The sequence below is a fragment of the Crocuta crocuta genome, unplaced genomic scaffold (assembly GCF_008692635.1).
Source record: "Crocuta crocuta isolate KB4526 unplaced genomic scaffold, BGI_CrCroc_1.0 scaffold337, whole genome shotgun sequence".
NCBI classification, from domain to species: domain Eukaryota; kingdom Metazoa; phylum Chordata; class Mammalia; order Carnivora; family Hyaenidae; genus Crocuta; species Crocuta crocuta.
Window position 1 is genome coordinate 3,955,911 of NW_027528873.1, and position 23,858 is coordinate 3,979,768.

The 23,858-nt window shown below is 35.8% G+C and overlaps 1 protein-coding gene across 2 annotated transcripts in view; it reads left to right on the forward strand.

The window, feature by feature from the left end:
• The first annotated feature begins 922 nt into the window (after nucleotides 1–922).
• RASA2 (RAS p21 protein activator 2) overlaps nucleotides 923–23,858 on the forward strand; it is a 94,043-nt gene continuing 71,107 nt past the window's right edge. The window contains exons 1-3 of one of the 2 annotated variants that reach the window (XM_077756711.1): nucleotides 923–1,035; nucleotides 5,762–5,865; nucleotides 15,550–15,644. In XM_077756711.1, coding sequence (XP_077612837.1) covers nucleotides 959–1,035; nucleotides 5,762–5,865; nucleotides 15,550–15,644 — 276 coding nt within the window. In that variant the 5' untranslated portion in view covers nucleotides 923–958. The remainder of the gene's footprint in view (nucleotides 1,036–5,761; nucleotides 5,866–15,549; nucleotides 15,645–23,858) is intronic. The other variant, XM_077756710.1, reaches the window with a different exon arrangement.

Here is a 23,858-nt window from a genome sequence, read left to right on the forward strand (position 1 = left end):
ATTATTAAATAGTGATAAGGGCACCACCAGATCAGGTAGGATAAGGTCAGAGAGGTCACCATTGGCTTTGGCAAATACGGAAAGCGTTGATAAGCCTAGCTAGAACAGTTGCTGTGTGTCATCATGGACTTAGAAGCTGACTGGGGAGAGGGTTGAAGAATGGATGGAAAGTGAGAAATTAGAAACAATGACTAGAGATGATTGCTTTTGAGAAGATTTGCTATGAAAGGGAGTCTAGAAATGAAATGGTACCACAAGGGAGGATGTGGTCAAAGGAGATTTTTTTTCTTCTTGTGCTCTTTTAAAATTGGGAAATATTAAAGCTTGTTTTTGTGCTGATGGGAACGAGCCACTAGAGAGAACTGATGATGCAGGAGAGAGGGATTAACTGTGGAGTTAAGTCCTTGAGGTGGCATTGGTGATTGGGATGGAGAGGACAAGTGAGGGTATTGCCCTTTTCCACGAGCAGGAACACCATGATATATTGACTTCACACTCCTTTACACACAGCTCCTCTCTTCAGTCTCACTGGATGCCTTTTCTTTTTTTTAAGTGTTTTATTTATTTTTGAGAGAGAGAGAGTGCATGCGTGTGTGAGCGGGGGAGGGACAAAGAGAGGGGGGGACAAGGATCCTAAGTGGACTCCATGCTGACAGCACAGATCCTGATGTGGGACTTGAACTCATGAACCGTGAGCTCATGACCTGAGCTAAAGTCAGATGCTTAATCGACTGAGCCACCCAGGTGCCCTGTCACTGGATGCCTTTAGCCCAAATTGATCAGCTTCTTTATATAATCACTAGAGGTTTTTTTGTGTAACCTCTGGAATGTACTTTTGAATTGAATTCATCCCTTATGAGGGTTAGCATGAAGCAGCTGGTGGTATTTAACACCAATTTTAATTTTTTTGCCAACAGGTGAAGCAAAAAATTTATTGCCATATCTTGGACCCAACAAAATGAGAGATTGTTTCTGCACCATAAATTTGGACCAAGAAGAAGTTTATCGTACCCAAGTTGTTGAAAAGTCTTTAAGGTTTGTAAAAAATTGGTAAATTATTTTTTGTATGATATATATTAATAAATAAATTTTATACTTTTTCCAGACTGTATGCATCAAGAATACTTCCTTTATTTGAAACTTTTCTTTTACATTCTGGATTTGTTTTTAGAATTACAGAATCTCAGAGTTTGAAGGAGCCTTAATGTTTTTTGAGCTGGAGTAATCAGCTGCCTTACGCTTGGTTCCTTCTGACAATTATCATTGACAAGAGGTCATCGGACATTTGCTTAACAATGTTTGTTCCAGTGACCAAAGAGTTCATTGCCTCTTAAGCAGACTATTTGTTCGTAGAACTATTCTGACCCTTAGAAAACTCTTAAATTTACTGAAATAATGTCTATCAAAAGGTGAACCTACTGTATGTCAAGAACTGGCTGGGTGCTGTTTATTCCTATATCCGTGAGAACAAGATAGATGCAGTGCTGGCTTTCATGTGGCTTTTCATTGCCTTAAAATATATCTTCCTTTTAATTGCCCCTAATCCTATCCCTTGGATTTCTGGAAAACACCTTAATCCATCCTTGTTATGACATTTTCAGGCTTTTGAAAACAACTGTCAATGTAAGTCAGTTTGTTCTCTAGGCTAAATTGCGTCTATTCATTTCAACTTTTCTCAAAGTACCTCATTATTTTATCTCTCTCAAGAGTAAATTATTTCTTAAGAGTTGCACAGGTCATTGTAAGGGAATGGGTTCTTAGGTAAAGTTCTCATCTTTTGACAGTGTTAATAGCACTTTGAGAGTATCATAATAAATTCTAATTCATAAAGTTAAAGTGTGGCACCTCTGCCCTGTAATAGCATTTGTGGGCATAATTCTAGCACAGAGCTGTGCTGACAGGATACAGTCCTGGACAGAGATAAGAGTCAAAACAAGGGCACGGGGAGTTGTTGGAATGAACATGTGGTGAATGAAGTACTGTCAGGACTCCTGTAAACTTTTTGGGAAATTTTTTTTTTAGAGTTTATTCATTTTGGGAGAGAGAGAGAATGAGAGCATGAGCAGAAGGGATAGAGACCGAGGGAGACAGAGACTCCCCAAGCAGGCTCTGCACTGTCAGTGCAGAGTCCAATGCAGGGCTCCAAATTCACAAACCATGAGATCACGATTTGAGCTGAAACCAAGAGTTAGATGCTTAACTGACTGGGCCACCCAGGCACCCCTAGGGAATCTATTTTTTAATGCTCTTTTTCATAATCTTTTTTCTTTATACTTGTCCTTTTTTTTCCTGAAATTTTATACTTCATATCTTTAGTCGTAAATCACCTGTCCCTGTTGTATTAGAATTTTATTTATGTGTTATGAATGATGAAACTGAGTCACCAAAAGGCTGAATAATTTGTGTATATAATATAGGAAGTTGGAAGCAAAATGGAGATTGGAACCTGAAACTGTCATAACTCTTAGTGTCACTCAGTGTACACTGATTCCATATCGCACAAAAATCAATGATATATACATAGCTAGTAATTGTCCATAAATTGAGTACTTGTGGTAGTCTCAGATATGTAGCTTTGTAAATTAGTGACTAAAATTAGCTTACTTTTTCTTTTTCAAACTTTTGCCTTTCTAGATACTTGTGTTGGGGAAAAATGATGACAGCAATTATTTTTACCCATCTTAAATTTTTTTCTAGATGCATAACAACTTGAAAGATTTTTTATTTTAGCAGTGGTTTGCCTTAGGTTATTTGAAGTGTGCTTCCTGGATTCTAGGTACCCTCTAACATTTTCCTTGTGGAATTAGGTGAAAGAATCTGTAATATAAAATTTGGCTCACCTGGCTTTCATGTTGGTGTTTTTTCCCCTTATTTTAATAAGCTGTCAAGTCAAGAGTCAGATACCATTTAGATTTTTATGGGTCCTGGGTATTATAGTTTTTATGGACAGCCTGGATACAGAGTCTTCATAAAGGGTAAGGAAGAGTCCTATATGAAATCTATAGCTCTTAAATTTCTACCTCAAATCCTTTTAAAGAGTGAATGGTATGTAAACAAGCTGAGAAATAGCAATAATGCTCGTGCCCATTGCTTTTCTTCCCCATGCCAGAAATTTCCTTAGGAGTCATATGCATGATCGTACATCAGTGATAGCAACAGAGTATTGTTTTAAAAACTGTGTAAGTCTAGTCATTGCTGCTTACCAACCTTACTGAAAAGTTTTCTTCAGATGAATTGATTAGTTAATTAATTAATTAACGATGTGGGGATTAACTTGCTGAGATTGTGGTGATATAGTGATAACTATATGATTTAGTGAATAGTTCTGTGGTATTCTTTCTTGGTTTTAAAATGTATTTAAAAAAATAATATTTGACTGCATACATGTGATATATAAAGGAAATTTTCCATTTTATAATTGTTTATGAAATGATGCAGAGGAGAAAATACATAAACATATCATGTCTTTGCCTAATAGTTGTTTTTCTGTCAATTTTTATGTTGAAATTAATTAGAGGACTCCAGTTATTTTGATACACCAACTTTTAAAAGCTTATTTTCATTATATTTGAAGTGGAAAATAACATTGGCAAAAGTTGACCAGGCATTATAAATAACTAAAAAGCTGAGTCAGCTGTTTTCTGGACAAGGTCAGAAATAACTTCTATAAGAGTATTTTCCTTTGAATTTCAGCTTTTTTCTTTTTAAATTGTGATATCCTAAAGAGATTGCATGTTCTGGTGACATTTTCAAAGAATCCTTTATTTCTTTAAACATTCTCAAGAAAGAAGTGATCTTGAGAAAGATATTTACTAGCATTTCAGAGATTTGTGTCTTTATAGAAGAATTTAAACTTCGAAATAGCATTCTTAAAATAAACTTATAAAAGTAAATTGTTTGGGGGCACCTGGGTGGCTCAGTCAGTTAAGCGTCTGACTTTAGCTCAGGTCATGATCTTTCAGTTCATGGGTTGAAGCCCCACATTGGGTGCTGTGCTGACAGTTCAGAGCCTGGAACCTGCTTCAGATTCTCTGTCTCCCTCTCTTTCTGCCCTTCCCCTGGTCATACTCTCTCTCTCTAAAATAAATAAACACTAAAAAAAAAAAAGTTGTTTCACAGGAGAAAATCTTAGCAACTTGGGGATAGGCAAAGATTTCTTACTTAGGATGCAGAAATCACTAGTCATAAAAGAAGAAAATTGAGAAACTGGATTTCATTAAAATCAGATTCTTCTGCTCTTCAAGAGACACTGTCAAGAAAATAAAATGGCAAGCCACAGCTGGAAGAAAATATTCTGACAAAGGACTTGTATCTAGAATTTACTTAAAAACAAAAACAAAACCAATAAGAAGACAGACAGCCCATTTAAAATATGTGGAGAAAACACAAATAGATATTTCTCAAAAGAATATATACAAATGGCCAAGAGGCACATGAAAAATATTCATCATCATTAGTCATCAAGGAAATGCAGTTTAAAGCCATCTCTGTCACTATAGATTCTTGAACAAAATATGTCCTGATCAGAATCAGATCACTGGTTTTTGTGACAGGATGGAGGAGGTGATTGCACAAGGGAACTGTCTGGGGAGATAGAAATGTTCTGTATCTTGATTGGGGTAGATGTAGAAATTTATCATATCACAGTCAATAGAATAGCTAATTTAAAGAAGAATTTCAGTAGCAAAATTTGACAATGAAATGGAACAACTGGAGCCCTCCACTGCTGGTAGAAGTGTAAATGGTACACATTTGTTTAGTACACAGGTGTTGGAAAACAGTGTGACAGTTTCTTATAAATTAAAAATTCATCTACCTTTAACTTAGCAATTCCACTCTTTTAGCTATCTACCCAAAATAATGGAAAGCATATGTTCAGAAAAAACCTTCTATAAAAATATTATAGCAGCTTCTTTTTAATAGCCCAAACTAGAAATAACTCACATGACATGACTGGGAGAATAGATTGTGAAATATTCATGAATGGAATAGTATGCAGCAATTAAAAACGCATACGCTACTTTTATGCACAGCAAAATGGAAAAATCTCCAGTGTTAAGCTAAGTGAGAGAAGCTGGGCACAAGAATACATACTATTTAATTCTATTTATATGAAATTCTTTGACAGAGCTATTTAGTAGACATCAGATCACTGGTTGCCTGTGTCAGGTTTGGTGGGATAACTGCAGAGAAGTATACGGAAACTTTCTGGGGAGACAGAAATGTTACTGTGTCTTGACTGGGATGGAGGCAACACAGGTTTATAAATTTATCAAATCATTAACCTCTGTACTTTAAATTGGGTTTATTACATGTAATTTATAACTTAAGTTGATTTAAAATAACCCATTTTAATTTCTTAAATATACTTTAAAATAATACTTTACATAACATTATCCTTTTGTGTTGTGTATTATGATTAACATAGCTATACATATTTCTGAGATGATGGTGTGAATGACACTGTCTTCAACTCATTTGTGTCCACTTTAGGTGAACATGACCCTAGGCAATAATTGAGTCTTCTGCCCATAGGACTCCTGAAAAACTGTTCAGAGCTCAACCTAGCAATTGAGGTTCTCTCAGAGTTTAGCTTGGTTTGTACAGGGTTTTATTGAACCTTAGCATAGAGAATAATTTTGGAGCTTTTGAAGCTTTTCCCTATGTTTTAGTCTGTATATTTTATTTTATTAAAAATACTATTTGAGGACAATGTCAAATATAAATTTAATGAGCTTTCCTTTCCCCCTTTTCTCTCTAGCCCATTTTTCAGTGAAGAATTTTACTTTGAGATTCCACGAACTTTCCAGTATTTGTCTTTCTATGTTTATGATAAGAATGTTTTACAGAGAGACCTTCGTATAGGTATGTACTATTCATAATTATCTTTAATCACAGCATTGGTGTTTTTATATGTTCAACATTTCTAATCCTTTTCTCTACTCTTCATGTTCATTTGTGAATCTTATTTTTAATTTGTATGCTCAGCTTAGGTCACACTTTGGAGGTGACTTCACTGGTCTCCCCCTAATCATGGTGTCATGTTTCCAGAGTACCTGATGGGGCATTTTTGAGAGTACTCATTGTACTTGTTCGTCAGTTTTTTGTTTAATATCTAGTCTAATATGAGATTTGTGAAGATAGAGACTGTCACTCAAAGAGTGCCTTACATTTAGTAAATACTTGGTAAGTATTTGCTGAATGATTCAAAGAATAGTTTAATACAAAGATCACAGTATAAGATCTCCAAAGAACAGTGATTTTTCAAGCTTTTTTTAATGTAAGTAATAATTTGCTTTAACGTAGACATACGTTTTCTCTCTGGCTCTATTGGTACCATGAATACTATTTCTTAAATAAGTGTCTAAGGCTGGGGTGTGATCTGTGGGCATGAAGTAGAACAAAGCTCAATGGACATGTATGTGTCAGATTCATGGTCTTTGTACCATTGTCTGTATTTTAATAACAGGTAGAGGTCTATAATTTGCATGTATTATCCTCTTGCTTTTTAGTATTGTGAATTTCATCATTTCCATCTCTCCTTTCTGATTTGAAATATGGTCAGGTCTTCTACAGTTTAAATGATTAATTTGACTTTTTATTTATTTAAAAAAATTTTTTTTTGGTTTTATTTATTTTTGAGACAGAGAGAGACCGAGCACAAGTGGGGGAGGAGCAGAGAGAGAGGGAAACACAGAATCTGAACAGGCTCCAGGCTCTGAGCTGTCAGCACAGAGCCCAACGTGGGGCTCGAACCCACAAACCATGTGATCATGAACTGAGCCAAAGTCGGATGCTCAACCGACTGAGCCACCTAGGCGCCACTAATTTGACTTTTCAAAAAGATTTATTTGACTTTGTCCTCTGTTAACTACCATATAATTTGTTTCCAATTTTGCTGTTGAACTCCTTAATAAATGGTTTGTAGCCTTCTTCTACTGCTTCTTTTTAAATCTTTGTAACCTGACTTCTATATTTTCTTAACAAACTTTTTTTGAAGTTTGCCAGAATCATTTTAGAGGAAATCAAATGACCTTAGCACCTGGAGCACATGGGTGGATCAGTTGGTTGAGCATCCAACTCTTGATTTCACCTTGGGTTATGATCTCATGGTTTGTGAGTTCGAGCCCTGTGTCTGGGTCTGTGCTGACAATGCAGAGCCTGCTTCGGATTCTCTCTCTCTTCCTCTCTCTCTGCCTCTCCCCTGCTTGTACTCTCTCATTCTCTCAAAATAAATAAATAAACTTAAAAAAATGGTGTGAACATCCTTCTTGCATACATCTTTGCATGTATCTTTTTCTTAGAATAAATTTCTAGAAGTGAAAATACTGGGTTAAAGGATATGAATGTTTTTATTTTATTTATTTTTACTATTTTTTTATGTAACAGATTCTTTGTTTTTTTAAACACTTATTTATTTTTGAGAGACAGAGAGAGAGTGTGATTGGGGTATGGAGAGAGAATAAGAGGGAGACACAGAGTCCAAAGCAGGTTCCAGGCTCTGAGCTGACAGCACGGAGCCTGATGCAGAACTTGAACTCATGAACCATGAGATCATGACCTGAGCCGAAGTTGGACACTTAACCGACTGAGCCACCCAGGTGCCCCTGTTTATTTATTTATTAAAATTTGTTTCCTTAGTACATGTTACATACACAGGCACAGGCATGAGCTGGGAGGGAGGGGAAGGGAGAGAGGGAATCCTAAGCAGATGCTTGGCTTGATCCCACCTGAGCCAAAATTAAGAGTTGGATGCTTAACTGACTGAGCCACTCAGGCACCTCAAGATATGAATATTTTTAAAATTTCTTCTGTCTGTAATTTTTACATTGTCCCCCAGAAAAATTGTGCCAATTTAAATTCCCCCAAACACAGCTTGGGTATAATCATTTTACCATACCCATGTTATTCTTGGATATTAGCATTGAAAAAATTTTTTCCCAATTTGATAGGTAAAAATAATATTTTTTAACTTGTATTTTTCTGATTATCAATGAATTTTTTTGTATGTTTATTAGTCTTTTATATTTTTCTTCTATAAACTAGATTTTCATTGTCATGCCCATTTTTCATTTGGATGGATTTCTTTATTTACTCTTATGCATATTTATTTGTTTAATATGTTAAGTTTTATCAGCTGTCTACATAGCAAATGCTGTTTCTTTGTCACAAAAGGCATTTTCATAGTGTTGAATCCTTATCTGCCTCTCAGTCATATTTGACTCTTTTTGATTGCTTATTCAACTTGTTGAAAACCAAAGAAAATAGAGTTTAATGACTTTGTATTATCCTAATTGTCTTTCTTCTTCTGAGTTCTTTATTTATACGCAGACTCTTTTCTTTCCAGCAAACCCTCAATTATGAATCACCCCTGAGGTCCCATCCTCAATTCATTTAAACCAACATTTACAAACACTTCTGTGTGGCATACAAAAGATGAGAATACAAAGAAGACAACCCAAGCTATCAGAGAAGCACACTTGTACTTTAATTCTAATTTATTGTAATTGGATCTGGGCTAGAGGTATGAACAATGTAGTTGGGAGCACAGAGAACAGGTAATCTTGTTTGGTGGAGGATTAACAGACTACCTAGGTAGAAAAGTAAGAAATTTTCACGTAATAGGGATTCACAGAATTAGAGGAGGAAAAAACAAAACATGTTTGTGGTATATCCACTGGAATATATAAATTACATAGGAAGAGGGTGGTAGAAGTGAAACTGGGAATATAAATTGGGGCCAAGTTGTGATGGACCCTGAAAACTAAGAAGCTTGGACTTCATCCTATAGAAAGTAGTGTTGAACCTTTTAAGAATGAGAAAGCTTTAAAAAAAAAAAAAAGGAAAGAAAAACTTTTTAAAATTATATAATGACTATGTATACATGAATACTTTTGTAGTTTAACAACTTTTTAAAAAAAATTTTTATTTTTGAGAGAGAGAGAGACAGAGCGTGAGCAGGGGAGGGGAAGAGAGGGGACATAGACTCTGAAGCAGGCTCTAGGCTCTGAGCTGTCGCACAGAGCCCGAAGCAGGGCTTGAACCCATGAACCCTTGAGATCATGACCTGAGCCGAAGTTGGACATTTAACTGATTGAGCCATCCAGGCATGCTGTAGTTCAACAATTTTTTTATGGTCTACAGCATTAATTTCCAGAGTACAAACTCAGTGTCTGTAGATTACATATGTAAATGTATGTATATGTATATATGTTCTTTTAAAGTATAGATACACACACTTTACATATGTAATCTGTAGTTTATGGTTTAGAGTAGAGACGTTAAGAGAGGGAGGTTATTATCAAATGAGATGCAAAGGGCAGTGGCAGTGGGAATGTGAGTGAGAGAATGTACTTCACTTGAAGAAGCTTCAAGGAGGGCTTAGGGTCTATAAGGGGATGAAGGATTCTGAGAAAGGAAAGAGTTAAAAATGGCATTAACTGAAATAAAGAATACAGGATGGGAAGAGGAGAGAATGACTTTGATTTTTTTTTTAAGTTTATTCATTTTTGAGAGAGGGAGAGACACTGTGAGAAGGGGAGGGGCAGAGAAAGAGGGAGACTTAGAATCCAAAGCAGGTTCCAAGCTCCAAGCTGTCAGCACAGAGCCTGACACATGGCTCGAGCTCATGAACTATGAGATCATGACCTGAGTTGAGGTTGGACACTTAACCGACTGAGCCACCCAGGCGCCCCTAATTTAAAACAAGTTAAACTTGTATTACCTGGGGAACATCTTGGTGGACACCGTAGTTGACTGTTGGAAATACAGATCTGAAGCTTAGAGAGAAAACCTGGAGATGTGAATTTGAGAATCCTTCATATGAAGTGATACTTGAAGCCTCTGCAGGAATGCATGAAATTGCCCTGGGAACAGATAAGTAAAACACAGGGAAAATGAGGCTTCAATGAAGATTGATAAAATTTATCAGGGAGGTAGGAATAGAGATAGGAGAGATTCATATATCAGAAGGCCAGGAGATCTTTTAATGTCAACTAGAGAGAGGTAGAGTAGGGTAAGGGTTGGATAAAGGCTTTTCGTGATTATGAGAGACGCTTGAGAACGAGTGTCTGTCATGTCTTTTTAAGAAAATTTTGTAATTTTCATTGTATATAATATAGTTACCATACATTATTTCTTGAAAAGGCCTTTAGTTGAGTTTCATAATTAAGATTTCCAAAAATTCTCTGTGCTTCTTTTTGGTTGTTGTTTTTAAAGTAAAAGTCAATTATGCTTTTAAGCAAAAAAAATTTTAAGTAAAAACCAGTTCTTTGTGGAACAGTATCAGAAAGCCATAAGTTGGTGTGAGAACTTTTTTCAAATAAGTTTATTAAGACAAAATTTTTACATTTAGTGGCATTTTTTTTCCTTTTACATAAAGGAATTATTATTAAATTGAGCATGTATGTACCTGTTAAAGTTGGAAAATGGTTTTCATTTATGAATTTGTACATTTTTGTAGTTTAACATAGTTTCTTTTCTCATTAACTTATAAAGTTTGGTTGTTGCTTTTTTAAGCATCCACAAGGGATGCAGAGGGAGCAGAGGGGAGAGGTAGAAAATCTTAAGTAAGGTTGCATGCTCAGTGTAGAACCTAACTCAGGGCTCAACTTTGGGATCTTAACACAAGCTGAAATCAAGAATCATACCCCACTGAGGCATCCAGGCACCCTGAGGATTTTTTTTTTTAATTTTAAATTTTTTAGCTATTGAAAATTGAGTTCAATTATTTTATAATTCTTAGTTGCCAAGTTGAAGATTAACAGTACAATAGCATTTTCAAGTGAAATTTGAGCTTTGAAACTTAAGAATATCTGAGAATGTGCACTAGCCAAATACAGTTTTAAGAGCTTGTTTGTTTATTAACTGTATAAGTAATATATAAATTTTTGTCTTTTTATAAAAAAAATTTCAAATTGTGGGGCGCCTGGGTAGCTCAGCCGGTTAAGCATCCGGCTTCAGCTCAGGGCATGATCTTGCGGTTCGTGGGTTAGAGCTCCGCATCCGGCTCTGTGCTAACAGCTAGCTCAGAGCCTGGAGCCTGTTTCAGATTCTGTGTCTCCCTCTCTCACTGACCCTCCCCTGCTCATGCTGTCTCTCTCTCCCTCTCTCTCTCAGAAATAAATAAAACATTAAAAAAAAATTTTTTTAATTTCAAATTGGAGTACTACAGATAATCCTAATTCATTTTGACCACTGACTCCCTCCCAGTCCACTTCCCAAAAGTAATAACTGCTGTTAATATGGGGGAAATTATTTTATGTTAGGCACAAACTCGATTATGAATTCAAAGCTTGAGACCTAGGAACTTTGCTATAAAAAGATAGGAAGTTGCAAAATTAAGGCTTTAAAAATCTTTTACTGTGTGATGTATTTACCTAAGGTATAGTATCCTCTCTTAAAAGGAATGTAAAAATATAAAAGTTTTATGTAAGAATGTATTTCCATTTCCAAAGAGAAAAGAGAAAAATAAAACATATTTTACCTTCTCATGTGTATTTTCTAGGTATTTTAATTTGAGGGGGAATCGAGGCTCAAAAACTAAACTATGGTTATCTGACTTTGGCAACTTTTTTTTCTTTCCCCTTGGTTCAGAACAGTATAAGAGAATTTCAGTAAGATATCAGAGACCTGAATTCATTCTTGACTCTGTCACTTACTGGCTGTGTGACCTTAAACACATCACTTCACCTTGTTAGGCCTGGCTCATCTATAAAATAAGACTGAGTTTAAGATTGCTAAGGTCTTTTCCATCTCTTCAGTTTGTAATTTCTGCTGGTATTTATCTCTGAAGTCAAACCCACTGTTTAAAAATTGCCTAAGATGACACTTTCATATCTGTTTGCCTAGGGTCTCTATCACTTATCTATTGGTACATAACAAACCATTGCAATACTTGGTGGCTTAATACGTCAACTATATATGTGGTCATGATCCTGAGAGTTGTTAATTTGGGCTGAGCTCACTGGTGGTTCTTCTGCTGGTCTCAGCTGGGATCACTAATGTGCACTTATCTGGAAGATTGACTGGACTGAATGCCCTGATGCATATGTCTGGTGGCTGGTGCTGGCTCTTATCTGTGCCTTCCTTGTCACATGATATTCGGGTTTTAAGAGTGTAAGCCCTGCTGCATAGATGTGTATTAAGATTCTACTTCCATTACATTTGCTGATGTCCCATTTTGGTAAAAGCAAGTGACATGGCCAAACCAGGGTCTGTGCTAGAGGAGACCACACAATGCAAAGACTAAGGAAGTATGATTTTGGGGAACCATTAATATACCGTAGAGAACAAACATACCCTAAACTCTATACATGAAGGCATCAAAGTTTTGTGATTGACTGAAATGCTCTTGTTGACTTTGTGCCAGAATTTGTTCAGTGTTCTGGTCCATTTTCATCCTGTATAGACAGTTACAGTTGTCACTACTTATATCTGCTCTTTTCATCCATTTCTACTAGTTTCCATGTAGGAACAGGACTAGCAAGATTTGCCAGTTGGTGATCTGTATCAGGATGCAATTTCTAAGAATATGTTGTGTCTAAAAATGGGCCCCAAATATAACATAGTTTTTACAGATGGCAAGAAAATCTTGTTTAGAAGTGGTGCTGGTAAGCTGAGAATACTTTTTTTTCCTACTTAGAGACCAACAAAGATAATTTCTGTGCCCACATTTCCTTCATTTCTTTTTGTGTTTCCTCTCCTTGTCTTATTTTAAGGAGCTGGTACAGCATCTGGTGGTGTGTGTGTGTGTGTGTGTGTGTGTGTGTGTGTGTGTTTGATCTGAGCTCTTTCTGTCTATGAGTTTGTCAGGACAGTGGGGAAATGAAATAGTACCTTTATATAATTTGTTGAGTAGTTTGTCCCTGGAAAATTTTTTTTTCCCTTGAGGTTGGTGATTTCATGGTCACTAAAGTAATGAGTTAACTTTGTTCAAAATGGTGAACACTAAACTATCTTTGGGACCATTAGAGGCACAAAATTTTTGCAGCCAATCAGAGAAGGGCTTCTCTCTCAGAGGACAAGAATCATTCAACTCTTTTCATGACAATGAGTGCCATGGATGCACAAGATAGGTAGAAGGAGAAGGTACTTGCTTCTGGGAATTTTTACCATGAATTAAGAAAATTCTCATTTGGAAAGACACCTGTGATATAAAGATGGATACTCAATGATCTGAGTAGAGTTCCTACTCTACTTTTTATAAATTTTACTAATTAAATAGATTTTGGTTATGGCAGTCTGGAAATCATATCACCATTTAAAGCACAGTGGCATTGTGATTATTTATTGAATGAGTAAATGAATCAATTAAGCCAGTAAACTTCCAAATACATTTTTTCAAAAACTCTATTTTTAAGTTGGCATCTGGCTTTGGTGATACTTATAAATATAAAATAAATACACACATGTATATATGTGTACATATTCATAAATTATGTATAAAACTAAAAATCCTGGTAACTGTTATTAGGCCTTAACGAGGAATCTACCAGTGAGTTACTGGATAGTGAGTAAACTGTCTTAAAATTACATGCCAGATAATATCTGCATTTTTCTGGAAAGAGGACATAAACGGTGCATAGATACCAAGATTCTTAAAGGGGGAAATGAGTTGTTTTCAAAATGTTAAGAACTTCAGCTATAGGATATGTACATCTATTTCTATATGTACATGTATGTATATATATGTGTCAAACTGTTATATGTTGCCTTCATGTTCATATCTGGAGTGGATTCAGTGGTAGATGGAACCACTTGATAGACTTTTGATAATCCTAATCATTTGTGACATAATACCTTGTCATAATTCTGTATCTTAAGTCATTCTTGGTATTATATTGATTTGCTAGGAATTTGCTATAATTCATAGGTAAAACCTTAGATTTGTGTAATTTGTCTCTTAACCTAAACTTCAACAGTATAAAGAATATTTGAGTGCCTAAATTCTGTACTTGGCTTTTAATCTGTATATCCAGTAGTGGAAGAATTTGTTTTCCCATCATTTTGTGTCTTAAGTTTAACCAAAAAAAGCACTAAAATATATTATTTTTCTGGTTCCATTTCCTACAAGATTTGAATGAATTATAAATTATGTATATTCACAAGAAGATTTGGCCTTTACATTAGACTTCATCCAGTTTATCCATCTGTCTATGTATTTTATTTATTTATGTTTATTTATTTTGAGAGAGAGAAAGTGTAAGCAGGGGAGGAGGAGCAGAGAGAGAGGAGGGAGAGAATCCCAAGCAGGCTCTGCACTGTCAGTGTAGAACCTGATGCGGGACTTGAACTCACAAACTGTGAGCTCATGACCTGAGCAAAAGTTGGACACTTAACCGACTGAGCCACCCATGTGCCCCTGCAGTAGTCTTCAGTATATTCACAGATTTGTGCAACCATCACCACTACCTAATTCCAAATAAAAATTTAATGAAAGTTTTTCGGTATTTTTTTCTTGTCATACCTTTCCTTAGCACTTGAAACAGAAGAATTGATAAATCCTGATAGAAAACTTTTTACTGTTTCCTAAAAGTTTTCAAATGTAGAACTAAAAGACCAAGATAGATCAGAAGAGAAAGAGCATGAAGTATAATTGGGGCACTTAAAGTGAAAATTTGTATTTGACGAAAGAAAGTGAACTTTGACTTTAGTATATATTCTTTGTTGAAGCTTTTGTGTAGAGTCTTGGAATAAATTGTCAGTCATATGCAAAGCTGTGTCTGCTTCTCAAAACTTGAATTGAGGAAGGAAATGCTTTGTACCAACATGGCAAATACCTCATTATAATAAGAACATTTCTGTTTCTTCCTCTCCTACAACTTTGTTCTTTGTACTGTATCTTTCTGTAAGAAGTAGAAACTAGGGAACTTCCCTGATTATTATTATTTTTTATTATTATTTTGGTACACATTAAAGCAACGTAAGCAATGTTTATAATGTTTTAATGAAAGCGGATTTTAAAGAAAATTATTGTTTTAACCTATAATTTTCAAGTCAGTTTTTAATATTGTTAGTGATGTAGGATATTTATCTTTTTCTCTTAATTGGAGCTTGTGAACTCTTATTAAATGCAAATATGTCTGTCTAGATAGAACATGTGGTTTATTCATAGTGTTAAAGATTTGGTAGGATTAGTTTGCACTCTCACTGGACATTGCTTTTTACATGGGATGAACTTTGGGTGAAAACGTGAATCTGAGTAAGTACTAAAAAAATACAGTTCATGTAAATACAACTGAATTTTTGTCTAATCCTCTGATTCAAAATGACCCAGAAAAGGGTCTTCCAAAGAGCAGGGAGAACTGAGGCACTTTTTCATTCTTTAGGATATGGAAACAACTTGACCAAAAATCTGTCACAGAATTTTGAGACCCATTAAAGCAAAAGTTTGGTGAGGAAAAAAAAGTGGATTTTTTAATATCAGTAGGTACAAATTATTTAAAAATGTTTTCTATAAAGTATTACATGTAACAGTGCAAATGATTTTTTAGCAATGCTAGTGATTATACAAAATCTGTTTTTCTTATATTGTTTTATTTCCTATAGGAAAAGTAGCCATCAAAAAAGAAGACTTATGTAACCACAGTGGCAAAGAAACTTGGTTTTCACTACAGCCTGTTGACTCCAATTCGGAGGTTCAGGTAAATACTAAGGCATAAGTGGTATAAGAGATTGTCAGCATGCAGAAAATGAGTGGGAAAAAAACTAATTATGCTGATTTATACAGGCAGTGCTATTATACATCATTTTAAATTCTGGGACCAAATATTATAGACCTTTAGGTAATATATAGCTGGAAAGAAATGCCTTGCCTTAAATTCAAGGAAAATGCGTACGTGTGTGTGTGTGAGAGAGAGAGAAAGAGAGTTTGGGGAGGTTATATTTGGGTTATATTCTTTTCCTGCTTTAGTTCATTTGTTTGAGTCACAGTGGCAGATTATTAATTTTTTTAGATGGCAAATTATTTTTTAAGAGAAAAGCTATGTTAATTCTGACTTTGGAGAGAATCGAAGTCTGTGCTTTTATCTGTTCTGACCAGGATATTGGTTATTCTCTTAATAAAACTAGTCTTGGGAAAATACTCATTCAGACCGTGCCTGAGCCCACCTTGTTAAGCCTTTCATCCCCACACCCAGCCTTCCTGTGTTCACTCTTCTCTTTATATGGAAGGGTATTGTTACTCTTTTTAAAGCTCTTCTTTTCTCTTGCCTGAATAAGAGCTCTTACAGATTCTATATGTGAGTAAAGATATATGTTTAGCCAAGTAGCTTAACTTTCTATTTCTTTCTGAAAAGTCTGAGTTACTCTAAGAAATTGTTATTTCTATCTGAAGGGAATCCTTTTTTTTTGTAACCCTGTTTATTTATAAAATATGGGAAGGATTGTGAAACCATTTCCCGAGGACATACTGCAAGCAGAATTCTTCCTCTCTAAAAGAAGTTCTAATTTGCTGCTGTGACTCAAACAGAAGTTTAAGACAAGAAAAAGTACTTTATGTACACCCACAGATATTTGCAAATAAAGTGCCTGTGTCTCTTATTTCCTCATAACCTCTCATGCATTCTCTTTGATTAAATTCTCAAAAACTTAAGTATTTGTATATAAAACCCCTTCTAAAGTACAAAATATAATTGAAACTTTTCCTGTTTTGTTCACTCTACCTCATTTTAATGTTCTTTTTATTCTTTTAGGCAATAACTATTATTCAGACCCCAATTAGCCACTATTGTATATGACACAGGTGAAAGGCAGTGTGACAAAACGGAAAGGCTTTTGCACAAGAAGTCAGAAAATTTAGATCCTAATTTTCATATGTGGTTCCTTTACTGACCTTGAGTTTTATTTCTATAAAGTGGAAATAAAAGTTGCTATGTTGACTCATATGATTGTGATAATTAAGTGAAATATTTTTAACAGTGTTTTGAAAGCTGTGAATTGCTACACAATCTAAAATACCTGTTTACCATCAGTCTCTCAGGTGGCTCTTTCCACAGTATACCTTTACCAAAAGGTAGATATGAAAGTTTTAAAGTTATTAATATAAAGCTATTAAAAGTTTTTCTTTTTAATAGCTTAACAAAATCCAAGATAAGAAAAGGCTTTGAGAATTTGGTATAAAATGAAATTTGAGGATTATTTTAAAGATGTAATTTATTAAAGTTCATTCTTTTCTTATGGCCAATATAAATTTGCCAGAGGATTTAAGGCCCTCAACTCTCAAAAAGTAGAATTCTCTCTAGAATGTATAATTCTTGGAGATGGTATTAAAGATTAGTACTAGACAACAGGCTTTTATTTAGTCGAGTATGTAAAACTTATCTCTTAATCATAAAATCCTGGAAATAGTATTTCACTGTTAGAGATGTCAACATTTTTTATTTGTTATGAGTGATTTTCATGACCATGAGTTATTAACCTTTACAAGTCTTTTGATTAAATGATAATTTGTAAGATCTACTCTTTATTTTTTTTTTTTATTTTTTATGTTTTATTTATTTCTAAGAGAGAGAGAGAGACAGCGTGAGCAGGGGAGGGTCAGAGAGAGAGGGAGTCACAGACTGAAACAGACTCCAGGCTCCGAGCTGGCAGTCAGCATAGAGCCTGATGTGGGGCTCGAAACCACGAACCGCGAGATCATGACCTAAGTGAAAGTCGGACGCTTAACCGACTAAGCCATCCAGGTGCCCCGAAGATCTACTCTTTAAAATACACTTTAGAAGGAAGAGTATTTTAGTGGGTGGGAGGGGTGCAGAACACCTTTCAGGTTAATATAGTACTATTGGAAATATTGTTGTTTGGCCCCAAAACTGATAACAAGAATACTAAATTAACTTTGTGAGCCTAGAAAAGATAGAAGAGTAGCCTATGCTTCATGCAAATCCTATTTTGTTAATAAATTTGTTCGTTTGCATAAATTTTATAGAATTTTACAAAATATCCTGGAATTCAGAGCAATTGATGGCGCCATAGGAGAAACCTATGAGACAAATTGAGTTCATTAGGAATCCCACCTACTATTTACTATTAGTGACTAAATGGTATATACCAGGCACAGTACTAAGTACTTAATATGCATTTTCTCATTTAATCTTCAGAAAAGCATAATGAGGTGTAGGTAGCGTTACCTGCATTTTACGAATATAGAAAATGGTTTCATAGAGGTTAAATGATATCTCCAAAGTCATAGAACTGTTAGATGATGGAGTCATGCATGGTTCCAATAGAGATCTTGTCTGATTCTAAAACAACTTCACTGCTTTTGACTATTTGTGCTGTTGGTCATGAAAAGGCTTCAGCAGATTCTTAGGAGGGAACATCTGAGTATAAGGAGTAGAAGCCTACTCAAATTAGCTTAAAGAAAAAGGGAGGGGCATTTGAAAGTTCCTAGGGAACTTCTTGGAGTGTAATTACAGGAACTTTGGTATGTCCAGGGAGAGCTGGAAGTTGTTAGGCATTTACTTAAGATGAGCTGCCTCTTAAGTGGAGGTCAGGTTCTTACAGTAATAAACTGGATACAGTTTACATAGTCAAAGTTATTTTTGAAAAGGTTTAATTTCTCAAAGTATACTAAAATAACGGATAGGGTTTTTTTTTTGTTTCTGTTTTTTTTTTGGTTGACTACTACATAAAATAGTTGGCTTGCATTTGGGACCATGGTGAATGAAAAATATGTATTGTATCTTTTTAAAATTTTTTTTTAAATGTTTTATTATTTATTTCTGAGAGAGAGAGACACAGACAGACAGACAGCATGAGCAGGAGAGGGTCAGAGAGAGAGGGAGACACAGAATCTGAAGCAGGTTCTAGGCTCTGAGCTAGCTGTCAGCACAGAGCCCAACACGGGGCTCGGACCCATGAACCGTGAGATCATGACCTGAGCCGAAGTCGGATGCTTAACCAACTGAGCCACCCAGGCACCCCTATTGTATCTTTTTTAAATGTTTATTTATTTATCTTGAGACAGTTTGTGAGCGTGAGTGGGGCAGGGGTAGAGAGAGGATCCCAAGCAGTTTCTGTGCTGTCAGTGCAGAACCCATTGTGGGACTCAATCTAATGGACAGTTGAGCCAAAATCAAGAGTTGGACACTTAACCGACCAAACCACCCAGGCGCCCCTATCTTGTATCTTTAAACTGTGGGCTTTCACTCAGTGCAGCAGTAGATACTGCAAGGGGCACTTGGGAACTATATCCACTGATTCATTTTTTCTTCTTCCTATGCTCAGTGTGCTCATTGAGTATTGTGCTCACTGTTTAAATAGTGTTTTTTCCTTTCCCTCTCATTTTGTAAAATGAACAGTTAATATTTTCTCTCTATTGTGCCCTCTCGTTTTAATACTATTCACTTTGCAAAATGAAAGGAACAAAACCCACTATTTAATGATGAGATTCCTTTGTATTCTTTATGTCTGATGAGGTTACATGTTTCTCACTTCTGCTTCTCCCTAATCTCTTGCTGACAGCTAAACAATGCCCACATCAGCCATTGAGTTTACATGACCCTACAACCCCTCAGTTTCTAAGATCTGATTTAGTTCTCTGCCACAATTTAGAGAATTTGGCCCAACTTGGGTCATATGTCCACTGCATTCTAATTGGTATGACTGGGGCAAAGTTACTGTAGAGCAGTCTATTTTGGGGCTTTGGGTAGGCATCTAAGAAAGGGTTTGGATAGAAGAAATTATTGGCATCTCTCCTTCAGAGGGGAAGATGTTTGTTTTCCTAGCTCTACCACTAAATTGGCATTTGTACCCAAAACAGTTGCTAACCTGTTGTTGTCTGAGAATCTTCATCTGTGAAATGAGAACTTCATTGTATAGGATTCCCTTCAGTGTTGAAGTTGTCGGGACATAATGTGCGAAATGTAATTTAGCCTTCAAATGAAAAGATCCCAGTAGTAGTAAGATGAGTTTTATATCAAAAGAGTTGAAAGTTACAAAGAACACTAACCTCATACTTTGAATTGTTGCCTGGATGCTTTATTATTGCCATTAAAAATGAAAATTATTTTCAGAGTGCCTGGGTGGTTCAGCCGGTTGAGTGTCTGACTTCAGCTCAAGTCATGATCTTGCAGTTTGTGGGTTCAAGCCCCACAGCGGGCTCTGTGCTGACAACCCAGAGCCTAGAGCCTGCTTCAGATTCTGTTTCACCCTCTATCTCTGCCGTTCCTTCACTCACGCTCTGTCTCTCTCAGAAATGAATAAATGTTAAAAAAAATGTTTAAATTATTTTCAGTTTTCTTTTCAAACATTTGAGATATTAATATTTCATGAATGTATTTTTCTCCACTTTTTTTCTGTTCCTTTTTTGTTTTTATTTTGTAGTTTCTCCCTTCAGTTGAACCCTTCTCTTCTTAACCCTCTCTGATCTGCCTTCATATCCCACAATGAACCAGAGAGAGAGCACAAAAGATTCTCCATAATGTTACCCATGACGTTGTATCAACAAGTCTGGTGGACATTTTTCAGTCCTCCTCTTACATGATCTTCCAGTAGCTTTAATATAGTTGACCACTCTCCTTTTTGAAGTATTCTCTTCCTTAGTTTCTGGTTGTGGTTATCACCCTACTAAACTTAGTACTAAATTTAGTGTTCTTTCTCCTATTCTTTTCCACATAAATGAAATTAATATGGATTCTGTGGGTGCCTCTTTCCATAAACCCCCTTTGGCTTCAGTGATCAGCAGATCAGCAGCCATGCTATTAGCTATATCATCCTAGAACTCAAAACAAGCAAAGTATTTTTCCTTTCTTTAGTTCTTAAGTGCTGTGATAAAGAGCATGCCTTTACATAAGACTGATTAAACCATATCTCCTACATGGAAAAGTTGGTGCTCTCATTAGTTAAGGGTGTTTGTCTCATACAACTTGTACAAGCAGTAAATCCAGATGGGCTGTCAATCATGTCTTTTTGATGTAATGACTTAGTTAATAAGTCTTTACCAACAGGCTTATCTTGAATTTCTGGATCATGCCATAAGTTATTGATTGTTTTATGGGGTTTTTTAAATAGGGCCTCTGCCCTACCTATTTAAACAAGCATTACAAATAATAAATGCAATGATCATATCTATTAATACATACATCTGGGGTTTTTTTACACGCCTGATTAAAGATAGTGAACATAGGGGCGCCTGGCTGGCTTAGTCGGTTAAGCGTCCGACTTTCACTTAGGTCATGATCTCGCGGTTCGTGGGTTCGAGCCCTGCGTCGGGCTCTGTGCTGACTGCCAGCTCAGAGCCTGGAGCCTGTTTCGGTATGTGACTCCCTCTCTCTCTGACCTTCCCCTGCTCACGCTGTCTCTCTCTCTCTCTCTCTCTCCTAGAAATAAATAAAACATTAAAAAAAATTTCCTTTAAAAAAAAATAAAGATAGTGAACATAAAGGTACAATTCATTATTGCAGGTTGATTTTGTAAAAACTTTCATTTGTAAAACTGTAAACATGAAATGACAAAGGAAGGAACCATTCTATGTTGTAATAAATACTTCTTTAAGGAGAACAAATCCACCCATAAATAAGAAAGATTAAGGAAAACCTTTATTTTGTTTTCCATCTGACAGCTAATTGTGTCCAAAATGATTTACTATACATGAAAATATCTGTCAAATAAAAAGAAGTTGGGATATCTCTCCCAATATAAATAAAACTTCCCACCAGTTGAAATATACTGAGTTCTTTTATGTGGAATGGTTGTCATGATGTATTTTGTGATAAAAACTAAAAAAAAACGAAAACCATACTCAAGAAGTTTTTAAGTATGTGTATTGGGTTTTGCCCAGATACCTGTAATTCACCTGAATTTCTGAAACTGTATGCTGAAATTCTCATGATATCTTCTACAGAAATACAGATTTTTTTGTGTGTGAACTTTTGTAAAAGTGATTGAAATAAAGCTAGCATATAAAATACTAAACTTTCACATAGTCCCAGAGTACTATAAGTTCCTAAATATGCTACCTAGTACAAATTAATGTGATATAATTGCATATATCAACTTAACATAGTCACTGCTATAAAATACATATAGAATTATAACTCCCAAGAATTTGGTTTACTTTATTTATATTTTTAAAATTTTTAATGTTTATTTTTGAGAGAGAAGCAGAGCACAAGCTGGGAAGAGCACAAGCTGGGAAGGTGCAGAGAGAGGGAGACACAGAATCAGAAGCAGGCTCCAGGCTCCGAGCTGTCAGCACAGAGCTCAGTTTGGAGCTTGAACTCATGAACTGGGAGATCGTGACTTGAGCCAAAATCAGGCACTTAACTGGCTGAGCCCCTCAGGTGCCTGTTATTTGTTTTACTTTAAATAAAGCCTCTAGAATACCTTGCCACTTATCTAATCTTCCAATATTTTCTGACATATATTAAAGGTATACTATTTTGTCATTGAACCTCCCTTAAGGAGATTGGATAATAAGAAAGCAGTCATGGACCAAATCATATTGCATGTGTATCATCAAACATAGTTTCTTATCAGAGTTGTGTTGTTGGTTCATTGTGGCTCATGTCTCCTTTTTCTCTAGTTGCTTTTAGGATTTTTTTTTTTATCTGCTTTTAGCAGTTTTACTATGCTCTGCCTACATACGGTTTTCTTTATGGTTATCCTATGGGTGTACCTTGGGGCTCTTAAATCTCTACCTTGATGTCTTTCTTTAGTTTTGGAAAATTCCAGGCAATTATTTCTCTATCATTTTTTCCTCTCCTTCCCTAATTTTTTCTGTCTCCTCTTCTGGGACTCCAGTTACATGAATAATAGCCCATTTTCCTATGTCTCTTATGTTCTTGTCCTCTCAGGGCTTCACTCTGGATATTTTCCACTGACTAATTTATCTTCCATCTTACCAGTTCTCGTTTCAGCTGTGGCTCATTTGCTGTTAAATACATCTTCATTGTGGTTATTTTACTACCTAGTTCTAAATTGTTCTTTTGATACAGTTAATATTTTTCAGGGTTTTGTTGGCTTTTTCATTTTGTTGTTTACCTTAGTAAAAATTTTAAGCAGTTATTTTGACCTCTGTCAGTTAACTCCAACATTTGCATCTCCTGTAAATCAACTGCATTTTGTTGGTTTTTGTTTTCATTTTTGGTTTTGGCGTATGCTGTTGTCTTCTGGCACGCTTCATAATTTTTGATGGAATGCTGGACATTGAAAAATATGAAAGTGTTTAGGTATAACTTGAAGCTGTGGATGATACATTTGTTGTTTTTTTCCTTCAGAGATTTAGTTTTTTATTTTTGGCATATCTAGAGGTTAGGGATTTGGCTGATTCTAGGCTAGGTTTTGGTCTTTGTTTTTCTTTTTTTTTTTTTTTCTAACATTTGTTTTTTTATTTTGGGAAAGAGAGAGTAAGTGTGTGTGTACACACAGGCTGGGGAGGGGCAGAGAGAATCCTAAGCAGACTGCATGCTGCCACCACAAAGTCTGACATGGAGCTTGATCTTACTAACTATGAGGTCATGTATGACCTGAGCTGAAATCAAGAGTCTGACTCTTAACCGACTGAACCACCCAAGCGCCCCAGTTTTGGTCTTTGTAAAGGCTGGCCAGTGTTGTACACTCTTACTCCTTAGGCATAGTCCTTTGAGGTTCCAGTAGAAAACCTGCATATTTGCCAGTGGCACTCTACCTTGTCAGGCTCTGGACTCCAGTTTTTATGTGCCCAGCACCATGAGACTGTAGACTGCTTTGTTTAAGTTCTTCAGCCTCTCAAGCCACCGCTGAAGTGAGGAAGTCCCTTCAACAAGCTTCTTCAAATGTCCCACCAGCAACTTCTACTTATATATTATTGGCCAAAATTATATCCTATGGCTGTCCTTAGCCACTATTACCTGGCTTCAGAAGTGACTAGGAAATGT